Source organism: Gastrolobium bilobum, unplaced genomic scaffold, assembly GCF_033153095.1.
Source record: "Gastrolobium bilobum isolate Gb01-03AN ecotype WA unplaced genomic scaffold, APGP_CSIRO_Gbil_v1 utg11941, whole genome shotgun sequence".
NCBI classification, from domain to species: Eukaryota; Viridiplantae; Streptophyta; class Magnoliopsida; order Fabales; family Fabaceae; genus Gastrolobium; species Gastrolobium bilobum.
The window spans coordinates 197046-207388 of record NW_026898164.1 but is presented as its reverse complement, the minus strand read 5'-3'; the positions used below and the strand labels follow the sequence as shown (position 1 = coordinate 207388).

At 31.1% G+C, this 10343-nt stretch overlaps 1 protein-coding gene across 1 annotated transcript; it reads left to right on the top strand.

Annotated features, from left to right (window-relative positions):
* The first annotated feature begins 5270 nt into the window (after window positions 1–5270).
* On the top strand, window positions 5271–7024 carry LOC133313415 (epsin-3). Its single transcript, XM_061514781.1, has 5 exons — window positions 5271–5377; window positions 5593–5715; window positions 5829–5990; window positions 6454–6711; window positions 6772–7024. The coding sequence occupies exons 1-5, from the start codon at window positions 5271–5273 to the stop codon at window positions 7022–7024; spliced, it is 903 nt and encodes a 300-aa protein (XP_061370765.1).
* Window positions 7025–10343: the final 3319 nt, after the last annotated feature.

Sequence of the window (10343 nt, the reverse complement as noted above, 5' to 3'; positions counted from 1 at the left end):
ATTTTGCTGTATAATAAAATTTTTCACTGTAAGTATTATTTATTAGTAAATATCATTATTATATAATAAGAAGCAAGGACTTTAATATTTTTAATTCAGAACCAACTGTTCAAGGATTATTGAGAAAATAATCAAAATTTTACTCACATTTTTACTTATATGTTTTTGTGCAAATATTATTTCATTCAAAAAATTAAATTATGAAAAAAAAAATTGTATATAACATTTTACAAAAGTATTAAATATTTATTTATTAAAAAAGTTTAGAATAATTTTCAGTATTATTAGCCCTAGTGGAGAGGACTTTTAACCTGTGCAAGCCTTTATTATTATGGATGATTTGGCTCTACCCGCATGCGTCAAGACTTAATGAGGTGAACAAACCCATTTTGCAAATCTATCTCATTAGAGGTTATTGCTTGCACTTACCTTTCTAACTAGAATTCTTCACTTTAGATTATTAAATTTGTCTTTTAAATAAGGGTTTGATGTTTGTAATTTTAAATGACATAAGTATGTTATTTTAGGAGAGAAATAAACACAAAAAATAAAAATTATGGGAAAAAAGTGAGTGGTTTTTTTTTTATTTAAATTTTAAATAAAAAAATATTATTTTGTGTTTATCTCTCTCTTAAAATGACATAACTTTATATCATTTAAAATAACAAACACTTCTCCCTTTTAAATAATAATAATAATAACGGTGGCATTTTTTGGGAAACAGGAAATGGATACAAAGTAGGGAAACCTCCGGTTATCTGAAATGGTTGAAATGGTTGAAATGGTTCAACCACTGACCCAATAACTCAATACCATGACAAAATTAATCACCAAGTCCGATTTTATAACATTGGTTCTACCTCCTCCTTTTGATGACGAGAATAAATTTGTTTGAGAGATCATAAAAAAAAATGGGTTGTATCTTTTGCAATAATGATTCAAAAGATCCAAAACCAATAACATTATGTCTTCAATTGTAGTGTCTTTGTGTGGTTGACCCTTCAGAATTAGTGTGAGGGCGATATGTTAATATTGATGGTCTTTATGTGAAGACATGTATTGAAATTCTATCATACTAATTCTCATTCAATCATTAAAATGTTACTGATACAGAGAATGAGAATGAGTTTGAAACAACAAAAATGCAACTTCTAATTTTCTATTGTTGAAATTTTCACCTTTACCCTTAATTGTTCATTTTTCTTTTATCCAATTTTTAAATTTAAATTATGATCATAATAGCATTGCAGACGAATAAAAGCTGATATGATCAATAACTAAATTCTTAAACACTTTGCTGCACAATTTAAAAGAAAAAAAATTATTCAATGCGTTAATACAGTTATTATTTACTTAAATCATTAAATAAAAAATTTCAAATAAATTAATATTGATCACATTAAATGAAAATAATTTTTTTATGATAAGGGAATTTTGGGAAAAGTATTTTTATAACAATGATATATTTAATAAATAATAAATAATAAACTTGAAACATATTATTCTTTAATTTTATCAAAATTTTCAATTGTTATAAAAATAAAGAGAAAGAGGAAATAAAGATTTAGAAAAAAAAACATGACAACAAGAAATTATTAAAGTCTCATTTTTCAGAATTTTTTTCTTCTCATCATCATAGGAAGACATCTCTTTATATAGGAATAAATGGAGAGGAAGTTACACATGTACATAATGCATAGGTTAATACCTATAACAATCGTGGTAAAAAAATGAAACCGTCATGAATTTTAATTGAATTAGGAGAAAATTGGAAAATATTTTGCCTTTGCAAACTAATCTTTGAAATTAAATAAGGTTCGGAAATCCATTGTGTGTGAGAGTAAATCCTACAATATTCCCAACATATCCATCCTAAGACAATTATCTTAAACTGGTTGCATGAATTAAAAATAATTCAAATTAAAGACTATTTATTTTACCACTTTTATTAAACAATGATAAAAATTAACATTCAAAGGCTAAACTTTAATATTTGCAAGAACATTAGAAAGTTAAATTAAATATTCTACAAAGAATAACCCTACTAGAAAAGTTCATTTTTTCGACGAAATTGTTTCGACGAAAATGGTGAAAATTTCGTCGCAAATTGTATTTTCGACGGAATTCAGGCCGTGGAATTTAATTCCGTCGAAAATTTTTGACAAAAAATCAATGAAAATCCGTCGAAAATTATTGTCAAAAATTTTCCACGGAAAATGAATTCCGTCGAAAATTTTCGACAGAAGATCAATTAAAATTCCGTCAAAAATTGTTGTAATGGTTTTCGACGGAAAATGAATTCCGTCGAAAATTTTCGACAGAAAATCAATGAAATTCCATCGAAAATTGTTGTAATTGTTTTCGACGGAAAATGAATTCCGCCGAAAATTTTCGACGAAAAATCAATGAAATTTCGTCAAAAATAGTTGTAATTATTTTCGACGAAAAATGAATTCCGTCGAAAATTTTCGACTGAAAATCAATGAAATTCCATCAAAAATTGTTGTAATTGTTTTCACGGAAAATGAATTCCGTCAAAAATTTTCGACGAAAAATCAATGAAATTCTGTCACAAATTGTTGTAATGGTTTTCGACAAAAAATGAATTCCGTCAAAAAATTTCGACAAAATATCTATGAAATTCCGTCGAAAATTGTTGTAATTGTTTTCGACGAAAAATGAATTCCGTCGAAAATTATAGATTTTTTTTTAAATTCTCTTTACAAAATTAATACACATTTCTATAATTTACCTGATAAAAAAAATAATCAAAGTAAATAACATATCAAAATAAAATCTTCTTAAAGAATACAGTAAATGCACAAAATATAATTTCTTTTTCTTTTATTTTTTTCAAAAGTTTTCGACGGTTCCGTCGAAAATCTTCGACGAAAACGAAATTCCGTCGAAAAGTCCACAAAATATAATTTCTTTTTCTTTTATTTTTTTTAAAAGTTTTCGACGGAATTCCTTTTCCGTCGAAAATCTTCGACGGAATCTAAATTCCGTCGAAAAGTCCACAAAATATAATTTCTTTTTCTTTTATTTTTTTCAAAAGTTTTCGACGGAATTCCTTTTCCGTCGAAAATCTTCGACGGAATCTAAATTCCGTCGAAAAGTCCACAAAATATAATTTCTTTTTCTTTTATTTTTTTCAAAAGTTTTCGTCGGAATTCCTTTTCCATCGAAAATCTTCGACGGAATTCATTTTTCGTCGAAAATCTTCGACGGAGTCGAAATTCCGTCGAAAAGTCACAAAATATAATTTCTTTTTATTTTATTTTTTCAAAAAATTTCGACGGAAGTCCTTTTCCGTCGAAAATCTTCGATGGAATTTCTTTTTCCATCGAAAACTTTTGACGGAAAAGGAATTCCGTCGAAATTTTAGACGGAAAATAGATTCCGTGAAAAATTTCGTCAATAATTTCAACGAAATTCTTTTCCGTCGATAATAAAGACTTTTCTAGTAGTAATAACAAAATTAAAGTCAGCCACCAAAATAAAGATTGAACTAAAATAAATAGATAACATGTTAATTATTTAAATTTTTTTATAAAAACAGCTAAATATGTCAAGAATAAACTGACCGAACTCAAACAATGATTTTGAATTTTTGTATCATTCTTTAATATTTGTATTTTTGTAATTAAGCAAAATAAAATAGCTATTTTTTTTTAAAAAAAGTGTGGGTGCATATATATATGCATCTACATATACAGTGAAAACAAATTAAATTACATAAAGTTATTTAAATATAGCATTACTTGATTTGTTACAGCAAAAAAGTTGTGAGGGTTATACGAAGTTTTGTTTAGTTAATTTTTACAAAAAAAAAAAAAAAAAATCAAACCATTAAAATTTTCACCTATACTGAGAATTTTGCTGTATAATAAAATTTTTCACTGTAAGTATTATTTATTAGTAAATATCATTATTATATAATAAGAAGCAAGGACTTTAATATTTTTAATTCAGAACCAACTGTTCAAGGATTATTGAGAAAATAATCAAAATTTTACTCACATTTTTACTTATATGTTTTTGTGCAAATATTATTTCATTCAAAAAATTAAATTATGAAAAAAAAAATTGTATATAACATTTTACAAAAGTATTAAATATTTATTTATTAAAAAAGTTTAGAATAATTTTCAGTATTATTAGCCCTAGTGGAGAGGACTTTTAACCTGTGCAAGCCTTTATTATTATGGATGATTTGGCTCTACCCGCATGCGTCAAGACTTAATGAGGTGAACAAACCCATTTTGCAAATCTATCTCATTAGAGGTTATTGCTTGCACTTACCTTTCTAACTAGAATTCTTCACTTTAGATTATTAAATTTGTCTTTTAAATAAGGGTTTGATGTTTGTAATTTTAAATGACATAAGTATGTTATTTTAGGAGAGAAATAAACACAAAAAATAAAAATTATGGGAAAAAAGTGAGTGGTTTTTTTTTTATTTAAATTTTAAATAAAAAAATATTATTTTGTGTTTATCTCTCTCTTAAAATGACATAACTTTATATCATTTAAAATAACAAACACTTCTCCCTTTTAAATAATAATAATAATAACGGTGGCATTTTTTGGGAAACAGGAAATGGATACAAAGTAGGGAAACCTCCGGTTATCTGCCAAAAAAGTAGGGAATCCTTTAATTATATCTTTCAGCATTTTAATTCAAATGTCACTAAATCATGAACCCGTTTCTCGTTCTAATTAATTGATGGGTTTAGTTTTTATTAATTAATTAATTTTAAATGAATGTTGAGACTTAAATGATTTCACCAAACCTTGGGAAGGAGTTGATTAACCCAAGGAAGAAAGGATTGGGATAATTAACATGAATTCAAATTAAAGGTATATATGAATCCTAATGGTTGCTATTGTGTGAAGATCCTAGTTTTCAGTATTGCCAATATTTTCTAAAAATAATGGCTAGAGGCAAATTCATAAATTATATTCGGTCAACCTTCTATATTGGTCCATTCTCTCTTCTTTCTTCTTCTTTCATTTTTGTCAATGAGCATTGTTCCTGCATTGTCTGAGCTATAATTTTGGCTATCCATAAACTTGTATTCTTATAGCCTGCAATTAACTCACTTCCATGCTTTATCCTCTCTTTTTTCCATTTGTAATTGAGTACCATATTAATTGTTTACTGTTTAGCCTATATTATACTAATTACTACAGAAAGCTAACAATTCATGTGTTAAGAGAACTATATTCATAATCAACCAGTTGAAAGTTTGATCAAAGTAGTAGTAATGGGTAGCATATTCCTAGACCAAATCAAGAAGCAGACAACAAATTTCCTACAAGAAAAGTATAAATCTGCTAGAATCACGTTTACTGATGTTACTGAAGCTGAAATGTAAGTGTTTGTGTGTATGTATACACAATGGTTTAAGAAATTAAAGGAAGAATAGTAGTACAAAATTTCTTAGGAATAATTTATATGCTGTTCTCACACAGTATCTGGAAAATCATTGGAACTCTTTTGAGTTGTTAATTTATATTTATGGTTTCCAAATGACATTGGCAGCTCTGGATTAATGGACATTAACATATATAATACTATATCATTAGGCTGGCTGAGGAAGCAACAAATAAAGATGATTGCAGCCCTGATGCCAAAACAATGACTAGAATTGCAGAGGCATCCTTTGATGTAGAAGAATATTGGAGGATTGTTGATGTTCTTCATGGAAGGTATATATGCTTGTTCATTGGCTTTTTGCGAGATTTTTAAGCTGGCATATTATATATTCCAAATTTAAAGATGTTACATCTTCTAGCTGCTTATTATATCATTTAAAGTGCAGATTGTACAACATCAATTGGGAACAATGGAGGCAATCTTACAAAGCACTAGTTCTTCTGGAATTTATGCTAACCCATGGTCCTGAAGAGTTTGCCCGAGAATTTCAGTGTGATGCTGAAATTATTGAAGAACTAGGAAGTTTTACACATATTGATGAAAGAGGGTAAAGTTTTGAATCCGACAAATCCAGTTAATGGTATCATAAATTTGTTTATTTTCATTAAGTTTATTTTACTATAGCGGTTAAAAATTAAGATACATGGAAAATGTAAATGAGGGTAGAAATTAAAAGACTACTGAAGTTACACTATCAAAGCTCTTGGTAGAAGAAAAACTAGCAAAAGGAAAGTTTCTAAATTGCTGTAGTAGATAAAATGAATTCAAAAGGGTCTGAAAATATTTTAATATTTTGAAATAAATCTAACCATGCTGAAGGAGCATTTGTGAGTTTTGGTGTTTCTATACTTTGTATAGCATTTTCCTTACAATGAAAAAAAATTCAGAACGTGGACACCTCTTAGTTTTCATACATTGTCTATCCTCTTTAAATATTCTAATAAATTCATAATTTCAATTTTCATTTTCATTAATTCCTGCCATATGAATCAACTTGTTATTTGTTTCAGGTTTAACTGGGGATCTAGAATGCAAAAACTATCAGAACAAATACTCAAACTTTTAGAGGGAGGAGAAGCTCTCAGAGAAGCACGTTTGAAGGCTCTCAAAATAACAAATGAAATACAAGGCTTTGGAAGTTCATTGAACTCTCCATCATCTTCATCATCACCTTGCTCATCATCTTCTGAAGCATCACAAGGCTCTTCATCTTTTTCTTCATTTTCTACAAGAAGTACTCCTGTTTATTACATTGACTCCAATGATCAGTTAAACAAGTACCACTTACCCTCCACAGGAGATGACAATAATATAGTCTTCCCACCAAGGAAGGTAAACCATGGGGACAAAAACCACATTTGGGATGGTCCTGCAGGTGGAGAGAAAGATGTTTTGATTGTTTCTGATGAGGATGAAGACATGGAAAAACCAAAAGGGTTTGTAAGTGGAATCTGCTCCAAGATTATTGGTAGTGGCACTATTGGAGGAAGTCGTGAACAGATTGAATTCAGATGCATCTCTGATGTTGGAAGCAAGAGGACTAAAAAGAAGTTTGATCGCCAACATTCATTTTGGTTTTAAGGGGAGACAATATAATCGTAAAAGAGAATGGCCATATCATGACATGTTAATAGAAACACTAATGATTCCCCTTTTGAAAATTTCATATTGTTTTGTAATTTGTTTTGTCCTTTGAATGAAGTACAAAATATGATAACATTTTTCTTCTTTACTGTACATAATAATTAGTTGAGAGAGAAGTTTCTACCTTACCGAAATAATTTTTAAGATCGAAGAGCATCCAAAATTTGATGCTCTCTCACAAGACCAATTTTTTCTTTCCTTTTTTATTCTTGTTATTTTCTTTCTTTCCCTTTTTACACTTCTTATTTTCACAAAGAGACCAGTCAATCAACGATGATCCCGGAGTACAAAAAAATATTCTCCTACCTTGCATGTGTTTTGTGACACATAGCAACTTATATATATGAATTATCATATAAGATAAGTGAACACATAATATCAGTCCGTGTTGAACATCACTGTATTGTCAAAGATAATGCCCCTTCACAATAGCATTTTGAATTTTTGATAAGGACAAATGTTAGAGTTCAAATAAGAGGATAATTCCAATCCGTTGACAATGACATTAGGCCAACAGTCAAGGTAGGAGAATATTGCATAAGGTGATGCAAAATTATATGGAAAGTAGGCTTTCAGGAAAATGCAGAAGTTTTCTGCTATATTATCATTCTTCAATCATCAAAAGTCTTCTCTCACATCCTTCTAACCTGTCTTTTAAAGGCAATACAAAAAGTAACTGACAACAAAGACCATCAATGGTTTTAAAAACTGATACAAAACGGAAATAATCATAAACAAAACATTAAGTCATGCAAACTGAAACGTCTGCAATTATTAAAATCCATAAAAAGCTTTAAATCTGAAACGTCTAATTTATGGTGACTTAAGTGCATCATCCTCTCCCACTAGGAAAAGATTTGCCCTCGAATCTGCAACGTCTTCAGGTGGTAATCCAGGCGGCAACTCTTCTGGTACAATATCACCAAATTTCCTAACTAAGATTAGGACTTGGAAATGCAATTCTTTGACATGCTTGGTATATTCAGTTGTAGTTTGGATCAATGATCGCATCTGTGATCCGTCATAGGAAAACTTTGTCTGATGTACCAGCAAGTCCCATTGCCTTTGACGATCTCCAATTAAACTTTTACCAAAAGCTAAATCTTTATCTCCATGGAGCATAAGGTTGTTATGCTCGTTGTCCCCAAATTCATAATACTGCTTGCAAACTAAAGACTTCTTGGATGAAAGATCATTCTGCATGATATCTTTGGGGAGAACTTCATCTTTGTCAGAGATATTAGAATTCCTAATAACTGACTTCCCATCGGAATCACTACAAGAGATTTCTTTCACCTCTGGATTCTCGTCGTCTTGCTCCCAATCATACTTATCATAGATAGGGAACTTGTCATAAATTGGAGCATCCATAACAGGATTCTCATCATCTTGCTCTTCATCATATTCATCATAGATTGGGACCTTCTGGTCTTCTGTCAAGTCTATGATGTCAAAGACCTTTTCGACGGTGTGTGACCCGTCGATAAACTCATCTGGATGAGTGGTGCCTTCGAATTCCAGGATCTCAATCTTCACCTCAATATTAGCAAAAAAAGGATTGATTTCCAGGTTGACTTCGTCCTTGTCGCTCCTGGTTCCGGTTCCAGAATCTCCTTTCCTCCTCATGAGATGATCTTTCAGATTCCCATCCTTCATCTGACTCGTGCAACTGTGCCTCTGCAAGCAGTTGTTCGAGTTCTTGGATCCGTCTGTCCTTTTCCTCAATTTCAGCATCTCTCGCATCAGTATAATAATCACCATCGGTAGGTTCACCGCGTCTGCCGCCACGACCTCTTCGTCCACGACCACGACCACGACCACGACCTCCGCAATTTTCCTGCTCAGCCATCTTTAAGGCAACCAGGCTCTGATACCAAATGATGCAAAATTATATGGAAAGTAGGCTTTTAGGAAAATGCAGAAATTTTCTGCTATATTATCATTCTTCAATCATCAAAAGTCTTCTCTCACATCCTTCTAACCTGCCTTTTAAAGGCAATACAAAAAGTAACTGACAACAAAGGACCATCAATGGTTTTAAAAACTGATACAAAACGGAAATAATCATAAACAAAACATTAAGTCATGCAAACTGAAACGTCTGCAATTATTAAAATCCATAAAAAGCTTTAAATCTGAAACGTCTAATTTATGGTGACTTAAGTGCATCATAAGGCCAACAATCAAATCTTTCCAAAAAAAGCATTTGCTCTTTTATTATATGTCCAGATAAGCCAGTTTCCTTTTGGGGGGGTTTTGTATATGAGGCCATAATCTTCATCTAACATTTTGAGCAAAATTTTCTGCACCCTGCAAGCTTTATCTTATCAATTAGGCTTCTCTAATACCTGATTAAAATCCACATCCACAGAAAAATGTAATAGAACGCTTAAACTCCTATAACACAAATCCATTAGAAAAAAAAAACCAAAAATAAAATAAAAGAAAGAACACACGTGTGCGGAAATTACTTTTATAATTGTACAATGGAAATTATTTGACTTCAATAATTTTTTTTTTTTTTTTTTTTTTTTGATACCAACAGAAACATAAAGACAAAGACAAGCCTACATCACACTGACCACTCTTGGCCAGGCAACCCCCCTGTAGTCACTACCTAGTAAATCTATACACCCCTCAGGGGGAACATCAAAATAAACAGTATCCCATCCATAGCCATAAGCCATCCCAGCCAAATAATCAGCCACCCGATTAGCTTCTCTGTACACATGAATTAAATCTACTTGCCAATCCAAGCTCAACAGCTGCTTAATTTTTTGAATCAAAAAAACAAGAGGATGACTTAAAGCACATCCCTCTTTAACAAGCTGGAATGCCACCAAGGAATCCCCTTCCAGAACCACTTTCCTGTAACCCCTGTTCCATGCTAAAAGGAGGCCTAAATAGAGACCCCACACTTCTGACTTAACAGAACAACCACTTCCCAGATTTTTTATAAAACCAGTAACCCAATGTCCAGAGTCATCTCTCAACAGACCCCCACACCCACACTGGCTATTATTCCTTCGAGCTGAACCATCAACATTAATCTTAATCCATCCAAGGGGGGAGGAACCCACTGAATCATCACTTCAGCTTTGAGGTAGCTCCATAACCCTGCTTTCCTGTACATAGTATTTGCATCCAGGAAATTAGCCAGATAAATGCAAGAGCTTCGAACCAGAACATCCACACTAGAAGCTTGATCTTCAAACACCAAGCTATTTCTGTCTTTCCACAGGGACCAACAAATAAT

Bases quoted from the DNA above. Each gene is read 5' to 3' on its own strand.
- LOC133313415 (XM_061514781.1), top strand. From the start codon at position 5,271: ATGGGTAGCATATTCCTAGACCAAATCAAGAAGCAGACAACAAATTTC. The intron at 5,378-5,592 runs GTAAGTGTTTGT...CTATATCATTAG, and splicing joins GATGTTACTGAAGCTGAAAT to GCTGGCTGAGGAAGCAACAA. The intron at 6,712-6,771 runs GTTAAACAAGTA...CTTCCCACCAAG, and splicing joins TACATTGACTCCAATGATCA to GAAGGTAAACCATGGGGACA.